At 44.1% G+C, this 23998-nt stretch overlaps 2 protein-coding genes across 3 annotated transcripts; one reads left to right on the forward strand and one right to left on the reverse strand.

Annotated features, from left to right (window-relative positions):
* The first annotated feature begins 15142 nt into the window (after positions 1-15142).
* f3a (coagulation factor III, tissue factor a) lies at positions 15143-19558 on the forward strand. 2 transcript variants are annotated; one of them, XM_084703462.1, is made up of 6 exons: positions 15143-15510; positions 15650-15758; positions 16231-16424; positions 16569-16750; positions 17137-17308; positions 18052-18645. In XM_084703462.1, the coding sequence occupies exons 1-6, from the start codon at positions 15438-15440 to the stop codon at positions 18198-18200; spliced, it is 879 nt and encodes a 292-aa protein (XP_084559588.1). In that variant the 5' UTR covers positions 15143-15437; the 3' UTR covers positions 18201-18645. The 2 variants fall into 2 exon arrangements, with proteins under 2 accessions (XP_084559588.1, XP_084559589.1); XM_084703463.1 differs by lacking the exon at positions 18052-18645 and adding an exon at positions 19363-19558 and having other exon boundaries at positions 15152-15510.
* Positions 19559-19704: 146 nt separating this feature from the next.
* On the reverse strand, positions 19705-23089 carry LOC146275171 (tartrate-resistant acid phosphatase type 5-like). Its single transcript, XM_084703461.1, has 6 exons — positions 22961-23089; positions 22574-22764; positions 21980-22107; positions 21574-21765; positions 20566-20713; positions 19705-20264 (listed from the first exon to the last, which is right to left on the reverse strand). The coding sequence occupies exons 1-6, from the start codon at positions 23025-23027 to the stop codon at positions 20007-20009; spliced, it is 984 nt and encodes a 327-aa protein (XP_084559587.1). The 5' UTR covers positions 23028-23089; the 3' UTR covers positions 19705-20006.
* Positions 23090-23998: the final 909 nt, after the last annotated feature.

The following is a 23998-nucleotide window of genomic DNA, read 5'->3' on the forward strand; positions in this document are numbered from 1 at the left end:
CTAGACAATGTGTTGTGTGGTTCACTTCAACCTTTTTCTCATCAATTCATCGAGTTGAATTTGCTAATGAGCTTGACAACTTTACCTGCGCTGCATGTGCTTGTTTTTTTCCGTTTTCATCTCTGAGAATTGAAACTGTCAACCAATTACTACGAAGTGTTCAGTTATACAACTGGAGTACAAAATGCCTGACGCATATTTGTTTGGCTTTTTACGTTCTGTGGAGGACATTGCGTGACTACACACAGTACAGCTTACTGCTGGAGAGAGCTTCAAGCCCTATCCTTTTTTCACATGCCACTAGATAACTACCAACAGATAAACTCTCACATTCCCAACACTCTGGGAATATGCAGGGTGAAAATGTAAACCACCCCCCCATCCCCATCCCCCCCCCCCCCAAGTCTAATTCGCCCTTGGACGTCCTGGAAAGATATTTTAACTACACGCTGACAAGGAGGTAAAACCTGTTCTGGATGCGCCGTGAGAGAAGGGTACTACATTATATAACGCCTCCCGGAGTGTCGTCTGTCATGTGAAGGACTCAGCGAATGCGTGAGGCCCATTGAGTGTCTTTGTTGGAGAAGACGAGCGTCTAGGGCGCTGTGGTGGGCTGATAATATGAACCAGCTGGCCCGGGATGAGAGTCATATACCATTATCGGCAAATTACTTGTTTCTCCATGCGCGATTAGGACTAATTCCTCCTGCTCGTTGGCGGTGAGACAAGGCAACATTCACCACAGTGAAACCAAAAGTGCAAATCGGTTTTCTGTGCGAACTAAACGCCACGTTATGAATGTGTGACAGCGGGCAAACTCGCGAACAATGGATCCAGTATTTCTCCCATGAGATGTCGAGTACCTCAGGTTCATTCTGAGGCAATAAAAGAAGAAGTAAGACTTCCTCTGTTTTATTGCCAATTAGTGAGTTACTGCTCTGGCCTCTGACATACAAAACTGCACAGCAGGTCCAGTATGTTAGGTATGGAAGGAGTTCTTATTGAAAAATCACCATGACCACAAAAACATGACTGACATGGAGACTGCTGTAGTAATACAGCCAGGGGTTACAACATTTGAGAGCCTGACAGTTTGGATATGCAGGTGTACTGAGTATACCGAGGCTAAATAAATACTTGAGAGGTGAAGTTGACCACTTTGTTACAAGAAAGGAATATGGTTTACGAGAGACAGCACTGGAGAAGTGCATGTTGGAGTCTCTCCACTTGCAGAAGACCATCGATTTAGACACGTCAGGAAGCTTAGGTGAAACAGTGAGACAGAGCCAGGTACAAATGCATCCATCTTTGTTGCTGCCAGTAGAATCCAGCCAAAACAACAGTCCTCCTTCCCTCTCCCTCCTCCCCTCCTTCCTCACACATGCATACACACATACACACACATTGTCACACAGACACACACTCACACAGACACACAAACTCACCACCTCCACCTAATGAAACAATAACTATATTCATTTGGAGCTGAAATTAATTGAGACCAATCTTGGGCTTTGAGTGTGTTGTGTTTGGAAGGGTTTATAAAAACTTAGTGTAGAGTATGTCTCAATGTTCTTTTCACGACCAGTTATCACTCCCGATGCATGTGGTATTGACACAAAAATCCATCTTACTTTCTAACCTGAGGAAAGAAAAGCTAAACGGTAGATCATAATCATCCCAAGCTTGGAAGCGCCACATTCACGAGCCTCGCAGCCGAGAGTGAGACAGAGTATTCAACTCATGCAGAGACCGTGGCTGGTGTTGTCAATCTGATCGAGTGAATTCCTAAAGCTAATCTAATATAGTAAGACAGCAAACAGTCGATCGGTAGGTTGACCACTGAAGAGAACAAGACAAGGACCACCCTCCCTCCCCCCCCCCCCCAGCCCAGTCCAGCTCCTGGAGGTAAGAGGGGCTTTGCTGGATTGAATTACCAGACTCTCTGGGTTGTTACCCTGGGCTGGTTGAAGAGACAGGGCAGAGTTATTGAGTTAGTCTTCACATCATACTAAAGTGACTAACATCTCATTTTTGCTGCTGAACGGATTACTGTTAATCATCATAATGAGTGAGGGTCATGTGTTTCCGGAACGTGGAGTAGAGCTAAATATATCACGATGGGCCGTGACAAGAACGTGAAAAGGGACTATCTCGCTCTCCATCTCTCTCTAGGTCTCTCAAGTGTTATCGAAAGTTTGGCTTGAGATTACCTGTCAACGTTTGTGATGTTTTCTGATTTCTCGGCAGAAATCTTGGCCCGCGCCTCGTCCAGTAATTGTACATAGCAGGACAAGTTATCCCTTACTTCTCAGCGTAAGAAATGGTTGAAATTCTTGAAACTTGAGAGCACTGTCTCTCTCTCACACACGCACACATGCACATGAATGTCTGTTTCTTGTTTTTGTTTGTATCGTTAGGACCCCTCGAAAACGAGATGGTTCATCTCAAGGGGTTTATCCTCGTAAAGAAACTTGTATCATCATCATTACTGTTCCTGGGTCCTCCTGGTCGACATTAGGATACTCAAGGAAATGTGGCAAATGTGTAACATCTTGAAAGGAAACCATTTGTCTCCTTCTAATGTGTGAGCATAGTGACCTCTTGTGGCACAATTAGTGTATCACAGTTTGTCATTCAAGTAACTTTCTTTGATTTGTTTGGTGGCCTCAAAATCGTACTCAACTAATGAACATATTAAAATCCGACTTGTTGAGATACTCAAAGGTTTGACATTCAAATAATAGAGATGGGTAAGGTGAAGCTATTGAAACACCAGGCTACACAGAGTGCTGTCAACAAGTAAAAGTGCAAAAGTGATCGCTTCTCCAACTCGAGAAGGAAGGATCCGATTCCCCCCTCCCCGAATCATACTTCATTTTTTGTAAACAACTTTTGTTTTATTCTGATTGGATAATTATCAAGATCGAGGGCCAAGCAAGCCTTGTGTAGACTGTTCTTATGTAGCCCCCCCAAAAAAAGATACCATTCTCCGATCACGGAGGGCCCCTCTATGCCCAAGGGCCCCTGGGCACGTGCCCATATAGCAGATCCGGCCTTGAGTAGATGTAATACTTAATTTGTCTTTCCTGTTTACAAACGATGCAGAATGTCTGGGATTTCTCCTCTTGGAAAAAAACCAGATGAAGCCACCAGTACGGTCAACTACACATGTTGATTGTTTGGGTCCACAAAGACGTCATGAACATTCCCAAAGTCCCCCTACTTAGAACATCTGACTGTGCCCCTAGAATACAGACAGCGTGGCGCAGGCCTCTGAGAACATATAAACACAGACAGCAGGCCTACATCCTTGCCAGAATAAACCTGTTTTCCCTTCTAGAAGATAGACCAAAAACTGATTTCAAAAGTATCAGATTAAATATCCAATTAGAATTCTGGGGTTGTTGAGAGGTGTGTTCGTAAAAGCAGAAGGATTAATCATTTGGAACTGAGGGCAATTCTTCATGCAAACCAAGTGCAGCACCCTTTCTCTTTAAAAATGAGACTATATTGTTTTGAATCACACTGTTAAAAAAAACAGGAAATCCTGTCTCAGAGCAAGTTGGCAGTTTGTTTAAAATGTAATTAACATGATTATCCTGATTGATAGCCTCTAGCTTTCAATAATGCAACCCAATCCAATTTCCATTGGAGTGGTGAGCTATGATTCTCGATGTTTGAACAGCTTTTGTTTTCTTCGAAAACGTGTTTTTTATTCAACCATTTTCAGGACTGGATCTTTGGCTTATATTTGCCTTATCTGTGCACATGTGGTGTTTTGGCTTTTATGGCCAACTTGAGTTCACATGATCAGAACCAGGAGTCATTTCCGAAGTGGCCACATGGCTGCAGACCTTTCATGTATGCATGTGATGATTGGGGGATTACGGTAAAAATAACAAAATGACAGAACGGAAATGTCCTCAACTGACTTTGGTGCTATTTAACAAATTCAAGCCTGAATTGAGTCTGTTGTGTCTTTCACGGTATTTATAAGAATATAAACATTTGTGTGGAAAGGGATCGTGGTTCTATGACCTTCAAAGCTTGCAGCTCAGAGCAGCACCAGATTTATGGGAGATTGAACCGTCATATACCGTGAGAGCGACTAGAATAACGCAAAGCTATTTCAAAACACTATGTTTTAAAGCCAAGACTTGATCTTTGCATTGAATTCCGTACATACCACATTTTGGTTTCAAAAGAAATACACGATGGCCGTTTCTGAAAAATAAATAATGCCCATAAAAATTGATGGGTTTGCTCTGTGATATTTCACTGGCCGGTGCAGCTTCTCAAGTTTTGTGCCAGTGATGTGACATCATCCGTCTCCAAATGTTTCACGCTTTCTCTGTGATGTTTACATTACAGATCGTTCTCAGATCCACCCTCTGAGCCAACTTTACTGCCTCAGAGCAAACATGCAACAGGAAGTTACTGTGTGTTGTGGATGAGGACACATACATGAGGAACGACCTGTTGACAGATCGGAGTAGGTACCTGTCTCTGCATCTTGGAGGTAGTGTCATCTTACTTTCAAACGCACCCACACACACACAATGCACTCGTTGTTCCACAGACTTGGCACAGCAGCATATACCCAATTTACAGGAAAAACTCAGACTTGATTTGTCAATACAACATTGAAAAAACACTATGTGACCTGAACCTGCATTGCAATACAAAAAACACATGGTTAGAAGCTCCGTGTATACTCTGTGACTGTTGCTATCCAGGCTGGGGCCCAGCTAGGGAACGACACCTAGACGTCGGGGTGTCAGACATGGCGGTCTGCCGGCTTCTCCTTGGCATTCTCACGACCATGACAGGAGGTCACACAGGAGTGAGGAGGGGAGGAGGGGGCGGGCCCATCACAGCACAGTCTGCAGCTCAGATCAAGATGTGTGAAAACTGTTCCGTGAGATCCTACGCCACCCCAGGTAGGGCCGGCCCAACCCCATAAAACAAACGATTCGTTCGGGGCACCAACTTTGCGCTGACCACCAGACATGAGCGGAAGATGGAAGAAGTCCAACAGAAATGTATCCTTTCCTGGTTTTAAGATATATCTTCTTATTCATTTTGACAATAACAGGAAGAGAGACATAGGAAAGGCAGGGAAAGATAGAGAGAGGGGATGACATGCTTGAATCAACCTGGGTCCCAGCAGCAAGGCCTCAGCCTGTGTTGTGCACGTTCAACGATGGGAACCACTGCCCTCTTCTTGGTGGATATATGGTGTTTATTCAAATGTTTGAAGTAAAAGTAAGTGTTTGAGTACCCGTAGTACAAAATTATACAGAGCTCAGCTAGAATATTCCCATAACTCCGACTGAAACATTGGTTAAAAAATGTGAATCAATTGTGGGAAAAGGCTGAGGTTCAATGAATGGAATCTGAAAGGTTGGCCCTTTGCTGTGTTCTGTCATGTCTCAAAACCTAAAGAGAGAGCAATGAGTCACTCAGTCTCATGAAAATTCATGGTCCACACCCCTGTCACCTGCAGGATCTGGGTCTAGCTCGGAGCACAGAGACCTTTGTTTGGTGTGGGCGGAGTCTACGAGTCTGTGTGGCAGAGGAATGCAGGGCCCCTTGCCAGTACTGCTCCATGTGGAAACACTCCACACAGCACTGATAACAGGACCCTGCTACACACACTCAGAAGCTGAAAGTAGCGCGACATTGGTGTGAGCTTGTGTTTTTGTTTGAAAGATAACAGGACTTGATACATCTTTTGTGTGTTGGTTTCCATCCTGAATTGGAGGGAAAAGGAATCATTTCCACGTGATTTATCCTTTGCATACAGAACATGTTTCAGGGTTCATGGGGTCAGCCAAGAGCACTCGAGTCGTTATGTAAACTACGTAGAGGTAGTGTAAGTGTCAGAGATGGTGAGGAAGGCCAGACTGACTGGGTGAGACAGAAGTGTTGTTTCTCGTCTGCTTTCCCTCCACACTGCCAGCGTACTGAAGGAGGCTGGATGATGTTTGGCTTCTGCCGATGAGAATGAGAGCTCAGCCTCATAACTCATAACATGCTCTGATAGCTCAGCATGTGTCTGCAGAGAACGGGATCAAAAATAGACAACAAAAAAATTGTCCTTTGGTATGAAAGCTATGTATGGACTCGGATGGAACCTATTCAAGGAAGAGGCTGTTAGTGTAATTGTATCCCCTCGCTTTGTTTTTTCTTCTGTTTGTAATTAACGTCGGGGTTTACAGAGAATTTACAGGCCGCTATTAACAGCCACCTGGAAGTAACTAACCATGGTTAGAGAGAGAGGAGAAGAAGATTGGAAAGAGGATGTTAGTGATAGAAACATACAGACATACAAATTGTTTAATAGTAATATTATTCCTGAATCTCCTGCATCCATATCTCCACATATTGGCCAGGAAATGAAATGAATAACAAATAAATCAAAAAATTGTCAAGAGAGAAAATAACAGTTATGAAGTAACTCACAGTGGGCAGTGCATCCTGAGAGAGTTCTGGATAACAAACACGAGGCATTTCTGTTTTCCCAGATGAGCCCCAAGTCATGAGTGGGCGAGTTGAGGTTAATACAAGTTTAGCTCCCAGAATGCATGGGTACATATACATACATACATACATATATATATATGTATATATATATATATATATATATATATATATATGCATATTGTGTTCCTTAGGAGAAAGAAGGTAGTATTTTATTGAGAAAAAAATTCCATAAAATGGCATGACTGATCATGTTATGGTATGTCATGTGGAATTTCCTCAAGGTCTTACAACGACTGTGGCACCAAAAAGAAAATGGTATGGACGGAAATGAAAAAATCCCAACTGTCAAACTGTTCTGTCTCTTTGACGCATGTCTTGAGACATGACTTGTGGTTGTCTCTGAGGTTGTCTGATTCCTTCAGTCTTTCAGTCCACCAGACGTATAACACTGTTCTTCTTTTGAAAAGCCACAGATAAACCCATGACGTGTCCACTACGAGCCAACAGACAGGAGAAACCTCACATGATAACTGGTTAGTAGCTGATATCACATGATGTAAGGACCCACATTGTTTCACCAGCAGTGGACGGCCATCTTGGACTGTTGATTTGAACCCAGTGGTCAAAATGACTGCAAGATGAGTGTTCCAAAGTTTCCCACACCCAATAGACTCTTGAAGCATTATTCATCATACAAGTTAAAACATGCTATTTATAATCATGTGCTGCCGGTTTTAATTTATGTTGTGAGGAAATAAATGAAAGCATGGATTTGGCTTCAGGACACAATGATCAAAGTGTCCTGAAGAAATCTATGAAGTCAAGAAGGATTTATTTGTCACAAATCATTTTCCATATGATGTGTGAGTAGTCATCTTCATCATGGGGCTACAGTGTCAGATGTCTGGATGTGGCCAGATTTCACCCCCTGCTCTCCTCTGCTTCTGTCAGTTTTAGAGGAAAATACACCCCCATCCAGACCAAAATACATTCCACATCTGGAAGTTACTTTACACAGCCAGTGATTTTCGGAATTATACTGTATAATCGAAAGAAAAGCCAAACGGACATCAAATATAAACAAAAACAAATGATGCTTACTTTGTGTCTTCAGTCTAATGCTCTTCAGTTTACGCAATGTTAGATGTCTTTGTGGTGAGACACACGGTCCTATCCACATAGTTGTCTGTCTGGGTGACATCACCTCAGAAGTGGAAGTTCACACACTGAGCCTCAGATGCTATCTAGCAGTCGAGCAACGTCTGCTACCACTGTACGTGTTATTTTTGGAGGAAGACCTTTTTCTGACTTTGCTGAAGTGGATTCTTTGGATTCATCCATAAGATTATTTTAGATAACTACTTAATGACTTAATGACTTAATGACTGACCATCTGGTTGGTTTAGCAGATCTGGTTTCATTGGGTGGCTTAGTAGAGTGTTGGAAGGCATTTACGGCAACCAATAAACAACTACTCATTTCCGTTCTCTTGTTTGATTCAGCCTTTTAGATCACAGTTTGAATCACAATCATTCACAAAGGCCCTGTACATAAAAGGACAAAATGTTACAGTTTACTATTTTCTGCTGTCTGGTTAAATAGTGTGTGAAATGATGTCTGTACAAAACCTGATAGCTCGACGCCATTACTTCTCGGGGCATTTTAAACGAAGCATCCCATATTTGGTTAGCTGATCCCTCATGACCTTATACAAGGTTGGTCCAAAACACAGAAACTGAGGGAGGTCTTATTGGGTGATGGACAGTCTATTACCACAGAGGGGGGAATACAACATTTTTCATACTGACTCATTTGAGTCATTGGGATCAATGCTAAACTAGGAGATTTGATGAATGAAGTCATGCTGTGTCTGGAATCTAGCAGCAGTCAAAATTCTTGGGACTCTAGTGGTGTGAGTCGGAGATTTTAGCGAGGCATCCTTAATCATCATCCATCCACTCTGTATCCAACCGATTGGAGTCGTTGGCCAGAAGTACAGTCACTGTGCCATACATTCATGACACAATGGAAGCTCGTCACTGTATCGTGTTACTCACAGGATCTCGGACGAGATATGTTATCTGAGAGCAGTCTAGGGCATGGGAAGGCAGACGACTGTGTCAAAACACACCCGTACGGCAGGGATGGATCGACCTGTGTCCCTTCGTCTGCTTTCATCCACGTCAGTCAGGCGGGACCTCACATTCCTGGGCAAGCAGGGGCGACCGGCAATGGTGGGGAGATGCCACACACACATTTGCACACACACACATACGCGCACACAAACGCGTTTGCATGCACACACATGTACAGGTCATCTTATTGTTCACGACCCATCATATTGTGTTGGTCATTATACTCAAAGGATTTCTTCAATTTTGTCGGTCTAACGGTCATGCTTCTGTTGTGGAAAAATCTGGGACCTAAACCATACACTCAAATTATACTTTTGAAACCACCAACATGTGAAAACAAAACATGTTCTTCCTAATTCTCTCTGGGCAACAGTTGTCCACACTTTGAATCCATCGGTTTCCGTAGCCCAGCGAGTGGGTGTTTGCTTAGCGTCTGCATGGTGAAAGGCCATTAGCTCTGATTACTGTGAGTGGATGTCGGGCCGTCTGGAGTGCCCGAGGCTTTGTTATTCTAGTTCCCAGTTCTCAGGACTTCAAGAAGCACAGTAAAAGAAGAAAACTCTCCCCGCTGCAACCTTGTCCGAGTAATAACCAGATAATGACACGTGAACCTCGCTACCCTGGACGCGTTGGGTTTGGTAGGAGCCGGTCAGACGGGAGGGGTTGAGGGTTTTGTCCCCTACACGGCCCTTGTTGACGCTCCTGCTCTGACTCAGATGGTTCTGGGAACAGAGGTCTGTCAGGGCTAACTCAGACCTGTTATGGCAGGAAGCTCTCTTTGCCTCCTCACCTGTTTTTGACACTGTTTGGACACTGCCCATGTGAAGCGTTGTGGAGTCTGTGGATGATGTGGGTCATGACAAAGCAGAGAAAGATCACCGCGAAAACGGCGGAGGCACTCCCCTAATGTGTCTCGCCTTATCATGTTACACTATGGCTGGTCGTAGCCAGTTCGACCCTCCCCAGATCAAAGCTTATGTTCGTCCAGGCTTTTTCTGAGCAGTGGGTGGATGCTTAAACATGGCAGGAAATGTACTCTGTTCAGTAAACACTCAACCATAACAATGGCTTAAGGGCTTTTTTCTAAATGGTGAGAGTACCACAGTAAAAGAATGTGGTTGTTGCTTGACATTCAAAGTTGTTGAATTTAAAAGATTGCTGAGAGCATGCAGAACAAATGTCTGCTTTTAGGGTTCGGTTTACGACCAACCCAGATTGCTTAGAAAAGGGACACATTAATAAACGGACATTTGGACTATCTCTTTCTCATTGCCTTGAGTTTTACGAAGAGTTGTTTTCAGTATTGAGTCGATAATGTGGTGAGAGGATAGGAAAGTTGTAAGATATCCATTTCCCCCCCAAAAAAATTGGCTTACTCAGCTGCAGTACATTATGTTCAACGAAAACAAACATGCGGAAGATTAATTCTGTAATTCTGTATTGCCTGTTATCTACCACTAGAGTGAAGGGGACAGAGGCTCATTTCTTCCCCCCCAAAAAATGCACAGCGTGGGAAATCTCTCCCCGTACATCTGGATATCAGGCCATCATTGTAAATAAGAATTTGTTCTTAAAGGTCTGGGTAAATAAAGAATAAATAAAAAAAACAAATATCGTGGACCTCCTACATGACTGACCGCTTTCTTCACATAAACCGCTGTAAATGCCCATCTCTCGCCCGGTTTAATCTCCTCATACTGGGTACAAACAACACAACACCACAGACCTTCTGGCACCTCTCCCAGGAAGTTCAAACAGGGCCGGCCTCTTGCCGGGTCCAATATCATGTATTTTTGCACGGTAACTATTGGCAACCAATCCCTCTGGGTTCTGACATCTCCGGTCACAGCTGCATGTTGACGAGTCTGTGTGCTCCACAATCTCTGTGGACGGACCTCACCATGCAGACTAGAGGAACGGACACTTGTTGAATGGGGAGTGCACGTGGAAGAGTGGTTTGAAAGGCTGGGCGTCTGTAAGCCTGGATGGCACGTTTAATGACTGTAACATCACTGAAGGGGAAGTGGTGCATATGTCTGGTACAAGAAAAAGACAGGAAGGGGTCTTGCTGTGGTAACGGAACCTTGGAGTTAACAATGTAGCCTATCAAATGAGCGGGCCTGATGTGAGGTGACAGCACAGTCATCAGCATATCATAACCTACACGGGCCCGTAATCACAGCTTGCACTCAGATAGGCTGTAGATCGCACACAGGTCCTTGATTTGAACTGCGGCAAAGTCTATCAGTACGAAGGAGCACGTGTGGCTGTCGTTTGGTTTGATCAAGGCAAACAAACCTCTGTGACTGAAACTTTTGAATCGCTATCGGTCATCTGAGAGCTGCACGATAAGCCGCTTTTCTGTGACTTTGTCCCTTGCGTGACCCGCGGTCAGACACTCAGACAGCACACAGGAAAGCTCTACCTCCGCCGGCTCTGCAGCACTCCAAACACAGCAAAGGCACGTCTGCCTCACTAAGCTTGTGCGAAGGAATGCAGGTCAATGTGTGTTTAGTGTAATCATTGATCAGGATATCATCCATGCAACGTGTTCTCTTCACCCCCAAAAAATCGGAACTGGCTTTGAAAGTTATGTTGGCTAGTTAATGAAATCCTGGCAATGGTTTGGAATGTAGGAGGATCAGTCTGTGTGTCAATATATTGACACACAGACACAGACTTTGCGCCCACATTTCTATAGAATTTGGGAAATTACTGTATTTCTGGAACCAACCCAGGGGCTTCTGCAATGAGTGTTCCGCTTCTGCTATGTGTGGTTAAGATTCCATTTCCATTCTGACAGGTTCATACTCGTACCGCTGCTTGCACTACCTCATCCACAGTAGCCTATCAGCCCCCATCAGCCTATTGCATAACATTGTAAACAGGATGTCCGTCCAGTCCCTACAGCTACACCACCATCAAATCGTCTCTATGACCCTCCCTCTCTGCACCAGAAGATAGAAGGTAAAAGAGTAACTGTTGAGTAGCTAACTAGCTAACAACAACAAGATGCGTGTCTGTTTGCGTCCTCCCTGAAAAACGGATTCTGAGCTGAACACATCCCTGAAGAACAAAGGCCCCTGTGAAAACATTAGACGTGAGGGGGGGGGGGGGGGGGCTCAACAATTAGGTACAAGTTCACACTGCTGGGAAACACAAACTGTGTAGTCACATGATATTAATAGAATCACACACAGACAGACAGAGAGAGAGAAAAAGAAAGAAATAAGACTATATATAGGAAGACAAAGAGAGCAAGTGAGAGAAACGATTGGATCCCCTTGTGGCCCCCCTAAATGTAGAGCCTGAATAATTATATCAGTAATAATATTAACAGGAAGAAAGCTATATGACAACGCTAATGGGTAATGTAACTGGCCTCTCAAACAGTACAACCCAAGCCGCAGCTTGGCCCCGCCAGTTGGAATCTCTCTGAGTGAGAGAGAGAAAGAGAGAGGCCCCATTTAGATGGGATACGAGTTCACTGAGGGACACGGCTAAACTCCTGTGTTAACAAGAGAAACGTTGTAACAGCAGCTAACAGCGATGGACCACAGCCTGTTGTGGGACTTCACCAGGAGGGAGAGCGATATGAAATAACGCTTGTCAGTTAGCTCAAAATCAACAGTCGACTGAGGCTGTTCATCTCCTCTGTAGAATGGAATCACAGTAAATGGTTAAATTGCGTGGGTCTGGTTTAATCCCTGTGGTTTCACACAGTCCTCTGTTCAAACCTGCGGGCCTGTTTGGTCCAACTGCAGACTACTCCTGAGGTCAATTGTCTCATAATATAAACTGACAAAAGTCACATTTTCATTTACTGGAAGTAGATCCTCTTGACAACACATTAAAGGAATATTTACGCTAAAGCTTTACACAAGAAAATGAGCCACACTTGCCCTCTTATCTTCTGACACCAACGATGGAAGACAAATATTTTTTTACAATTTGTATAATTGATCATCTTTCAGGAAATATTAATGCCATATTCATCACCTGGTTCAGGCAGGAGGACTCAGTATGTATTTACTTGATACTTTATTCACACGGTACAATACATCATTGTAACATTTGATTTGGCATTATGGTTCTGCTTGCATCGGCTACCTGCCGCACCCAACGGAGACACCGTCTCGACCTCCGAGCAGAGAGCAGCGACGCATTCCCCCTACGATAGGAAACACAGAACCAAGGGTGGAGGCCGGGGAGGCGGAGGCAGCAGATTAAACAGAAGCACCTTGTGTCGCACTAGCAAGCAGAGTGCTTCGATATCCTGATTAAATACCCGCCCTGCTAAGGTGTGCCCCTATTGCGTGATGACGCACTGCCAGTGACACGCTATGTCTCGCATCCCCCTGCATGAACCAGCTCCGCTTGTTTTTCCTTTATGTGGCTCGCGGAATAACGGTCAAACCTGCCAACAACTACAATAATAGACTTTAAAGCATGACTGGACATCATACAGCAATCTCTGCAAAAACCAGACTATATTAATAGTTCCATTACGCATTATGACACAAAATCCGCAGGGATCCATTCACCTAAACCCCACATTGACCGCATTTCTGTGACTCACTTCGAATCTCCCAAGTATAGAAAAAAGAAATCCCGCTGGATTAAAGTTGGGATTCACCCTTAATTCAGAGCGATCCCTCGTTGCTCATCCGAAGCCTGTGTGGAGCTCAATCTTCCTTGCGTGGGCTTAGTAACGGGTAGACAGAGAGAAGAGCAAGCGTGCAGTTTCACTCATACACTCACCGAGTAGGCTATCATCATGCTTTCCTGACATCCTTTGGGACGTAACAGTAATTAGCGCAGTGCGCCCAGTGCAGCGCTGCGTTTAGCTGCCTGGGAAAGTGAGGAACCGAGGATTCAATAAGCATGACCATGTTCTATATTGAGACAATAGAAAGAGGCCAGGGATGACATTTTAATCTGAAATTCCTGAAGCTAATTGGACCACAATAGTTTTTCATCCACGGATGACCATGTGTATGATGTTTGCCGGTCTGAAATGGAAGCAGTAATTAATGCAGGATGAATGGAGATTTAGGCCTACTAGGAACGCTGGTTAGGGTGTTGGCTGTCTGAGTAATGGCTCCTTTTAAACTATTATTTTAGGATTATCTGTATTATACTGTACAGTTAATTCCCTTAGGCTTTGCTGGGTTTAGTTTGGGAACAAGTAATTTTATTTATCAAAAGAAAACTGAATTCAATACCCCCAGTGTCTTGCAAGTACCGAAATGTGTGAATGACAGTGTTATTTTGTCGGATTTCTCAATCCATCAACAGAAGTGCAAGTCATCCAATATAGTGCCCCATAATTATGCTTGCATAAAATAAATAGGCTACATCATCACCACTAAGAATTGCTATTTTCTTATAGTTCAGTGTACAGTTAGTCTATACTTTTTTTTTTGGCTTGGCTACACACTTTGTTAGGTTTATTTCATTCATGGGACCGTTCACATTTAGCATTAGTCAGTACTAGTCATGCAGTGGACCACGTGGTCACATATTTAACTTGTTCTAGGGACTTTTTGAGCGTCCTTCAATGAAAAGTGTTAGTCCTAGTTTCTTCAGTTAGTAGGCCTACTTTCAGGGCACTCAAAGCCTCAGGCAACCCAAAGTTCTGACTGGCCCTTGATTAGCATATTTTTCTATTGAAGTACGTTTCGCTTGGCATGATGTCCCAGTTGAGGTTGCCAGCGGTGCCAAACACATTGGTATTCCATGGTCGCTTTAGACAAGAAAAGACGCAGTTTTCCACTGTCAGGCGACCACATGAATGGATGCAACCATGTTGCCATGGCATTTCACTACATATCACACACTATGATTAGACTGTCATTTGATTGTAAACGTTAGCCTAGGAAAATATTCTTGTGTGTTTTCCCATAACTTCTAAATAAAAGCAATGTTCTTCTATACTGAAGGATGTGAAGGGCAGTGCATGCCTTCTCTGTTAAAAATTATCTTACTTTTCCGTGATGACATTTGCAGTAGGCCTATTGTCAGGCTAGTCGTGTAAGGGATTTAAAGTCCAGTATTACATCATGCAGTTTTACGGTACATGTGGATATGACACTTAACAACATGTCAGCCATTCCTGCACAGGCCAAAGATTATAGGCTATCGGTTTCCAATGAATGACAAAAGGAGTCGTAGGCCTAAATGTAGCCTAATATGAAATGGTCGTTGGTAAGCTTTCAAGACAGTAAATGCGAGGCAACTGCAACCCAGCACAAGATGATGTTTCAAGCCTATTTTAACGAGGTTTGGCTGCATTTTCACTAAATACAAATTGGGCATCGCTGGCACTGGTCTAACAGGTGTAACAATACGAACATTACATGTTTATCTCTTCGGCATTTCGATGGTGAAGTTGGGGTTGACATCAGTTTAGCGTAACTAGTATGAGCACATACAAGCCTGTACTGAAAAGCCCATCCCACCAAGCGACACTGAGCGCACCCGACGTGCCTTATTTGGCGAATCGATGCGTCATTTTCATTCCAGACACAAAAGCCTATTCCACAGATTTATAAAGCTGTCCGCGGCAGAACGGAATTCATTTACACTAACAAGTTTGAATTACTGACCAAAACCAACCTACAGGACTGGACCGTGTCTGGATTTAATTTGCTCTGCTAAACAAGACGATATAGCATTCTGTTGAATGCTCACTTGCGGTGTTACTTCAGAAAGATACCTTTTGGAAAACTGCTTACGTTCACCTGGATAAAGCCTCACCCAAATCTACTTTCAACAGTACTTGTGCCGACGTTTTACATTCCTCAAAGCAAAATGTTGAAAACGGGAAAAATTGTTTTCCTTATGAAATTGTTTATGACCGTCCTCTTAACAGACATAGCTTCAGGTATGTAACACTCGTGATTTGTTTAGTGGTCCCTCGGTCAGATTAACTCTATTGTTATTTATTGTGTTCTGCAGCCTTGCATAGAGCTTAATATATTATATTGAGCATTGAAGTTTACTTTTGTTTTGTATAATTGTAGGAGAGTATCCAAAGGCACAAAACGTCAGTTGGTCGTCTTTCAACTTCAAAACGCTGCTTATGTGGAGTCCTAAACCCGTTAACTATTCCTACACAGTTGAATATTCACTGTAAGTATATATTTTTTCATAGTCCTACTTTCCCAATTAAGACAATGTTTCGCAATACAACATGTGATTGTTAATTATTTAACAGTGCGTGTAGACCTTAGCCTACACATGATTACACAATGCATGTTCACTACTGTCTGAATGCTTCATTGACCTTGAGAATGCTTTTGCCTCTATGTAAGTTACTCTTGACACTGATAAGATTTCAATATTGATCCCTTAAAAGCTTTTACTGTAATTGATGCATCTTTGTCTGGTTTATAGATCAGGGGGATATTAAGTCCTAAAACAGGTGTAATAAATGTATAGGACCAAGATAAGAGTTCAGGATATGGTCATGTCAGAGGTGACAGTTACTTATTCAGGCTTTAAAATCACACCCAACGAACGAGCCTAATCGTTCAAAAATCCAATAGTCCAACAGTCAGAAACCTTTCAGAGTGTTAAAATGAGGATCTCTCTCGTGTCTCAGTCTCGGTCAGGACAGACAGAGGAACCCCCACTGCATCCAAACCACAGAGACCGAGTGTGACCTGACCACGTCTCTGACCGACCTGAAGGCCACCTACTCAGCCGACGTCCTCTCAGAACCTCCCCTCGGTGGGACCTCTGACATCATCGAGTTCCCGCACACACGCTCCGAACGCTTCTGTCCCTACAAAGACAGTAGGTATCCCGGCAACGACCGAACGACTCGCTCGACCATATGCCTTTCCTCCAGAGCCTCTGACTATTTGAGATGCCTGTGTCCCCAAGTGTGACAGGTGGCAAGCAAGCATGACAAACTCCTGTTGTTTCCTCCACATCCAGCTCAAATAGGCAGACCGGAGGTGAAGGTGGAGGTCAGCGAAGACAAGAGGAAAATCACGCTGCACGTCAAAGACCCTCTCACGGCGTTGTTCAGGGACAGCAGAGCTCTGAGCATCAGGGACGTGTTTGCTGACGACCTCCAGTACAAAGTCACCTACAGGAGGGCTCAGAGCACTGGCAAGGTAGGACCAGGAGGGGGAGTCAAAGGAAGGGGACCTGTGAATGTTGAGCATGTCACGTAGTATTTAGAATTGATCGATTAAGAATTGAACATTTAAAAACCACACAGGATTTTTTTCTTGTCTTTGTAGACGTCAAGAAAACATTTGAGAGGAGTAGGACCTAGGTTTCCAATGCACCTGTATACCGGTTGTCATTGCTCCGAATAAGTAAACACATTCGAGACTTGGGAAGTTTAGCTCACCAATAGAATGTCCACATTAAAGCTAGTGGGAACATCACAATCTGCCCTGTTTTGGATCTCATCGCGGCCTTCAAATACAAACATGGAATACAGCAAGTAGATCAACCACTGAACTCCCCCCCCCCTTCCCCCCCGGTTCCCCAGAAAGTGACGACGTCAAAGAGCAGTGTGATCGAGTTGACGGACGTGGAGCGAGGCCAGAGCTACTGCTTCAATGTGCAGGCCTTCATCCCCTCCCGCTCCCCAGACCAGCAGCTGGGGGAGCTCAGCCACACGGTCTGCTCCCAGGACGAAGAAGGAAAGCCCTTCTTTGAGGGTAAGGAGGATGAAATCACATAGAACACTTATAATCACTTAACCAATGACAGAAAGACCTTCTCTAAAGGTAAGGAGGATAAAAGAAATCACTTGGAACAGTGGTCTTCAACCCAGGTCCTGGTTTCCCTGCTCCAACATACCTAATTCAAATAACGAGCCATTCATTTGAAGGTGTGTTGGAAGAGGGAATCTAGAACATGCAGGACAGTGCGCCCTGAGTACCAGGGATGAAGATCTCTGACTTAGCAGAAGTTTTCACCCAAAGCGACGAGAGGGATTTGAACCTGGGATCTCTCAACCTGCACACAAATGTTCTATCGCTGAGCTATGACTTAGCCAACACTTATAAAGATTTGATTTGTAGGGGTTTTGTTGATAGGGGTGCTGTGTCACTGATCACAACATCATTATTGGTAGAGATTTATCTACAGTGTGTTGTAATGCAAGACGAGCTGAATCGGCACACCCTATCAATTACGCCACACAAGTATTGCAAAAAATTTGAACTATGTTTCATTTCTGTGGTGCTCCAGTGTTGTAGCCATCTCTAAGATGTTCTGTCCAGTTCTAGTTCTTTGCTACATCTAGTTTATGTTCTGGACACTGGCTTGTAACCAAGCTGTGCAGTTTAGCACTTTGTGGGTCAAGAACAACATTCTTGATATAATTAGTTTTTGTTCTTGAAAGAACGCAGAACAATATTGGATGTTCTGACTTATCCCTATCACTCTTAATTTACAGAGTATGGGATCGGCGTGATCGCATTTGGCCTCCTCATCATCGTGGCAGTCATAGCTGCGGTTATTGCATTCACCGTGCTGTGTTGCAGAAGGAGCAGGAGGAGAGCCATTCAAAGGGAGAAAGAGGGAGTGCCCCTCCGCGCTGTGTAGGAGTGCATATCTATGACACCATTTGGAACAGAAGGAGTAGGAGTGTGTACCTAACACACCCTTTGGGACAGAAAAAAATACACCTGGATAAGATCCGCCTTTCAAAGGCGGTCTTGGTTCACATTCCTTTGTCAAACACTGGAATCCTCCATTTTGTTTCTGTGAAACCGCTAAATGTATATTTGAATAGTTTTTTAAAATTATTAACACTTAAATGCTGAAAAATATTGTTAGGTGATTGGTACTGTACATTTACTGCTGTAGCAACAACTACCTTTTTATAAACACTCCCTATGGTTCTTATTTAATATATTAGCATTTTATACTTTCTAACTTAAAGAGAATTGGGAAATATTAAATGGTTTTGGGAGATTGGTAAATTGTATTGTGGGAAATCTACTTGCATAGTATATTTTATTTTTGTATTAAAAAAGTTGTTATTGGACTGTGCTGCCACTAATGTATTTTTACTTTTTGTTCAAAAAGGTTTCAATGATCAGTATGTTTCCATCAAAATAAACCTTTAAAATCATTGACAAATTAATTTACAGATGTATTTTATGGAAATATAGAAAAAACTAGGCAAAGTTGTATGTAGCTTTGTAATGCTGATCAGAAAGTGGTACTACCCTGGAACATAGAGTGGGCTTTCTTGTCAGGGTTTGAGGGGTGACCTAGTGGTCACTCTGTTCTTTTCATGGCAGTGCTCAGCTGAAGCGCATCTTTCTATCAGCACCTTTTCCCGTCTTCTCACCACCTGTTCCCTGTTGTGCGCTGATTACACACCTAATCAGGGGCGAATCTAGGTTCCTACTTTTGGGCGGGCTAAGCCCCTAGATAAAACCTATTACTTTTCCTGTGACCCAGCAAAACTAGGGGGGTCTGGGGGCATGTTCCCCCAGAATACATTTTTGAAAATATCCTTTTAAATAGTGTCCTCTAGTTTTAGGAAGAGAAATTAACACATTTAGATTTAAAATATGATTTCCTTATTTTTTTATAAGAAAATGTTGGTGTCTAATGAAACTTTTGGAGGGGCTCCAAAATAGGGCTAGATACATACACCCATGCACCTTATACATATCCTGTTTCCCTCCTTCTTTGCTGAAGAGTTTTGTGGTGTTGATGTGCTCCATATCGTGCGATATATTTTATTTTCCAGCCACGGTGAGACGCATTCCTACCCTTCCCTGGATTTTATGGAAGGCCTTACCGATCCCGGACCTTGCCTGAACTGACGACGTGTAACGGATCACACTTTTGAGTTATCTGTTACGGCTTACTTGTTGTTTTGTTTCCCGAGCCTTCTGATTGTGAATTTCAGTTGTCCTTTAATAAACTTTCCGTTTTGCACTCATCATTTGGGTTGTTTTGTATTTGACCACCCTCTGGTGGTCAAATTACATACGTAAAAAAAGATGGTTTTATCACTTTGAACATTTTCAATTCATACTTGAAATGTACAATCAAGTGGTTTCACAGTTTAAAACATAAAACACCATAATTGACGTGTTTATAATTTAAAAAATGACAAGTCACAAGAACATTCACATACAGTACGTACAGGTCTGTCCAAAAGTCCTAGGCACCTAATTTTACATATTATCCTACATATTCATGTTTTGTCTTTTGAATCACTACCGCAAAATATTAAGTGCAACGTTGAGAACCTTTTTGTTTTGTCTTTTCTATTTCATTATTTCCCAAAGTATTTTTGTTTTACTTTAAGTATTTAATTTGTATTTGTGCCTCAGACTTTTGCACAGTACAATATATGCAACACTGTAAAAACAGCTGACCATCCACTCAGGCCCCTACATTTGTACACATTTTACGCTTATCCATTTTTGTTTGATACACGCATTTCCCGTCTGTCTGAATGTAGCTGACCGTCATCTCCGTCTCTGTGACTTCAAAGAAAGCGAATCCTCCGGACGTTTGATTGACAGCGCTGGAGAACCGTTGCCAGGACAACGGGATGCTCCGTTGGTGGGAGGAGTCATGGTCGTCGAAGTTCCCGCTCCCGCTGACCACGTAGGAACTCCCATCATCCTCTCTGATAAACTGATGCAACAATCTGAATCAACTTCACCGGTCAGGTATAAGTACACACAGAAGGAAACTGACTCAGGTTTTTACACTGCTTTCAACGTACTCACAAAGAAGTAGACATAAAACTCAAAAAACAAGGGCAACTAGGTTGAGCAAATAAAGGTAAAAACGACAAGTAAATTCAGGTTATCGAAAGCATAACGTCAACAGGGATGAACTCAGATAAACCGCACATGTTTTGGGCTCGTCTTCCCTTGACAAGATGGAGAAGATGACGAGACAGTATGAGGACGTCTTCCTGCTTCCTGCTCACCTGCATGTCGTGGTCGTGTCCGCACAGGTACACCGTCACAGCGTACTTCTTCAGCAGCGGTCTCAGACGGTCCACCAGGCATGTTGTGGGGCCGTGGTGACCGATGGACCAGACGGGATAGTGCCCTGCCACCACCACGAACTCTGACCTGTGGGAGGGGGGGCGGAGCTCGGAGGATGTTTCTGTAGGCACCGCAGTGAAGCGATGAGGGTTTCAAATGTTTTTGTTTTGCATTTGTCATGCTGTATTGGACAGTTTGAAGCGAAGTGTGACAGGAAAGGCAGGGAGAGAGAGACCGAGAGGAGAAGGCAGCAGCAAAAGGTCCAAGCTAGATTCGAACCCAGGCCTATTCGATGACAACATGTCTTATTTGACGTTATACGGAATTCATTTTAACCATGAACCTCGATGACGCTACGAACAGGTCCAATAGTCGCTATCAACCCAAAGTCGGGTTCGCAGGGCGGAGATACAGAGAAGGCGACATAGTCAGACCAACCTAGATAAACACTGTCAAAAATCTGGATTTTCACATTGACTAGTGTGAGGGAGTGAGCCAACATAATCACGTGGCAGGAATGTGTGTTGGTAGCCGTTCGCAGGACAGCTCATCACTAGATACTTCAGACTGGAGGAGTGAGAGAGGGGAGAGAGGCTTTCTGAGAACAATCCCTACTGTTATTACATTCCTGCTCTGAGGCCTGGACAATAGCAGGTCACTTACTCCTTATGGGATCTTCAATCATCCGTATTTATACACGCCCTAATTGGCTTGTTTTTTCAACTCTCCGCTTTGCCAAAAGGGATGCTTTGTGCAACACGACTGTTGACAGTAGCTTGTATTGCACGATACGAGAACTCAACTCACCCCATTTCTGCAGATAACATGTCGAACACAAATGACGTCCACGCGGCTCTAACGTGTGGGAAATCGCGTCTACGTTTGATCTCCAATGCTTAACATGGGCGAGTTACGTTCAAATCACATCCGAGAGCCCTGTATCGTACCTGCTGTTGGCCAGTCGAGAGTTGATCCAGCTAAACTGCCGGTCGGCAGCGCGGGGGTCCTGGCTGCCCCCAGGGTGGAGGCGGTCGTAGGTGTTCCCACACAGCACCACCGTGTCTATCATCAGGACCGTCACCGACACGTTGGTGTGTGGAACCTGGAGGTTCAGCTCATAGTACAGCTGTGGGTAATTCCTACAGAGTTCCACACAATCATCACTGCAAGGGTTAGTGGGAATACGATCCTGTGTCAAATCAATCGATAAAGTATGAACATTCTTATAGTACATCCATATTACTTAGACTACGTATTTACTCTCTCAAATAAACGTTTAATCTAACAAATATTTCTAAACAGCAAAAGCTATGTCAACAATTTCACTGGAAGTATTCCAAGCAGGGAGCCCACCATCTCTCTGATTGGTTGGAATAGGCGATTTGGGCGTACACGTTTCCACGGTGATCGTGGTTCCCCGCCACGAGGTACCAGGGGATGTCCCGCAGGGAGGGCAGGGAGAACACGTTCTCAAAGGTGTGCTGCAAACCAGACAAACACACGACATCTAAAGGAAAACGACAGACATGGATGCAGGTGGCTGCTGCTGACTCGTGAATCAGGCTTCGTGTTTACACCTGCTACGAGAGGCCACTAGAGGGCATCTGCCTCACTCTTCGGACAGGAAGCCCGCACAATGTCTGAGGTAAGAAGCAGTCATTGAGCCGCAGTACTGTGTTCCCTATTCTCTGTTCAGTTCCCCTTAAATGCCCAATTGAAACCCATGACAGATACGGTTATTGCTCTGAGCGGCAAGAAAGAAGGAAGTGACAGTTTAAAACAACGGTGCCAACACACCTTCGACCAACCGTGTCATAAAACCAGACACCTCAACCCTCTTCCCTCACAGATAATAGACACTCCCTCTGTGCATGAATCACAATGTGACACGTTGGTGTGTTGTGTTAATCCCGCAATGCACACGCTGTGTTCAGACTGTGAACTGGCCTTGAAGCGATGGTCATCCACGCTTTTCACCCCGTCGAAGTAGAAGTGGTCTCCCAGGCTGAGGATCAGGTCGAGGCCTGTGGTCTGGGCCACCGCCCCCAGGCTGGCGGCGATGGCGCTCTCGTGAGGGGTGTGGTAGGGGGGCAGGGGGATGCCTCCCCAGTCTCCCAGGCCCACGAAGCGCAGGGCCGCTGTGGAGAGGTGGAACACAACCACGCTTAAACACAAACGCGAAACAACCACGCTTCACCCCAAACCCACTGCACAGACATAACCCTCTCTCTCTCTCCCGTCCTCTCTCTCTCTCTCTCCCTCCGGTGGCACTTGGGCTTCACAATTTCACAAAGCAATCGGGGCGATACCCTGAGGAATTGCAACAGACTGTACCTTGCTCGGAGGAGTGACTCAGCGGCCATATGCAGGTAAGCAACAGCAGCAGGTGCTGTCCAGCCATGGTGGAACACCTGTCCTGACGCTGTCGAGGAACCAAGCAAGCCCAGAACAATCCCTGAACAGTCAGCGTTGACACAGACAGACAAGATCTGTATCGAGCCCTGACTTTCGCTTACTCTTTTGTCAAAGCTGAAATGGAGCAGTGTGTTGTGGTTTCAGTATAACTTCCTGCTTAGGGTTAGGCATCAGCTGACACCATCAAACGTTAACATCCCAGTCAACAGTCGTGCACCTGGCCTCTTTACGACTGGCTGCGAGTTGCTGACATCATCCTTCCAAAACTGACTAGGAGTACACAGAGACCAAGAATCCAGAGTTTATTACAGTTTAATGAGTACTATATACATACTAAAACCTAGTTTCATGTGAAATAAATAAAATGAGTCGTGGTGAAGTACGTAATCTTTTAACGTCATCTAACCCTGCTGTGTGTCGCTTACGTCATGTCACACGTTAACAAACTGTAGAGAATAAACCGGCACATGCGCACTGCGTTTCCTCAAAGCCCGCGACAGTAGACAGGTTCATTGTTTCTTAAGACAACCCTCGACCTCTCCCCCAGTAAGACAGAGGCGTTACAGGTATGGAGCCTGACACTTGAGTAACTTCCCCGTCTGACTCACCTGAGCCTGGGGAGGGGGGGGAGAGACAGCCTGTCACTGCTAGAGAATAGGAACACTGGAGCTGACAGCAGTTTGTGTCACAACTCTTTCAAGGTGAAGGAATTTCTATGGCTGGGTTACATAAGACTTCCTGAACACTTGACAGTGAAATGATGTTCTGTACTAGGGGAAAAATGACGCTGTGATGTGCTTACATTCATAACAATCAGCAGATCAGCTATTTTCTTTGATCTGATCCTGTATTCTGTCTTATTATTCATTCATTATTATTATTCATTCCATTCATATCCTACAGTAACCTATCCTGTTCAGATGACGGGTCATGGGTCTGTAGCGTAGCATCTGCATG

This window comes from Hypomesus nipponensis, chromosome 8 (assembly GCF_054491055.1).
Source record: "Hypomesus nipponensis isolate SF chromosome 8, ASM5449105v1, whole genome shotgun sequence".
Taxonomy (NCBI): domain Eukaryota; kingdom Metazoa; phylum Chordata; class Actinopteri; order Osmeriformes; family Osmeridae; genus Hypomesus; species Hypomesus nipponensis.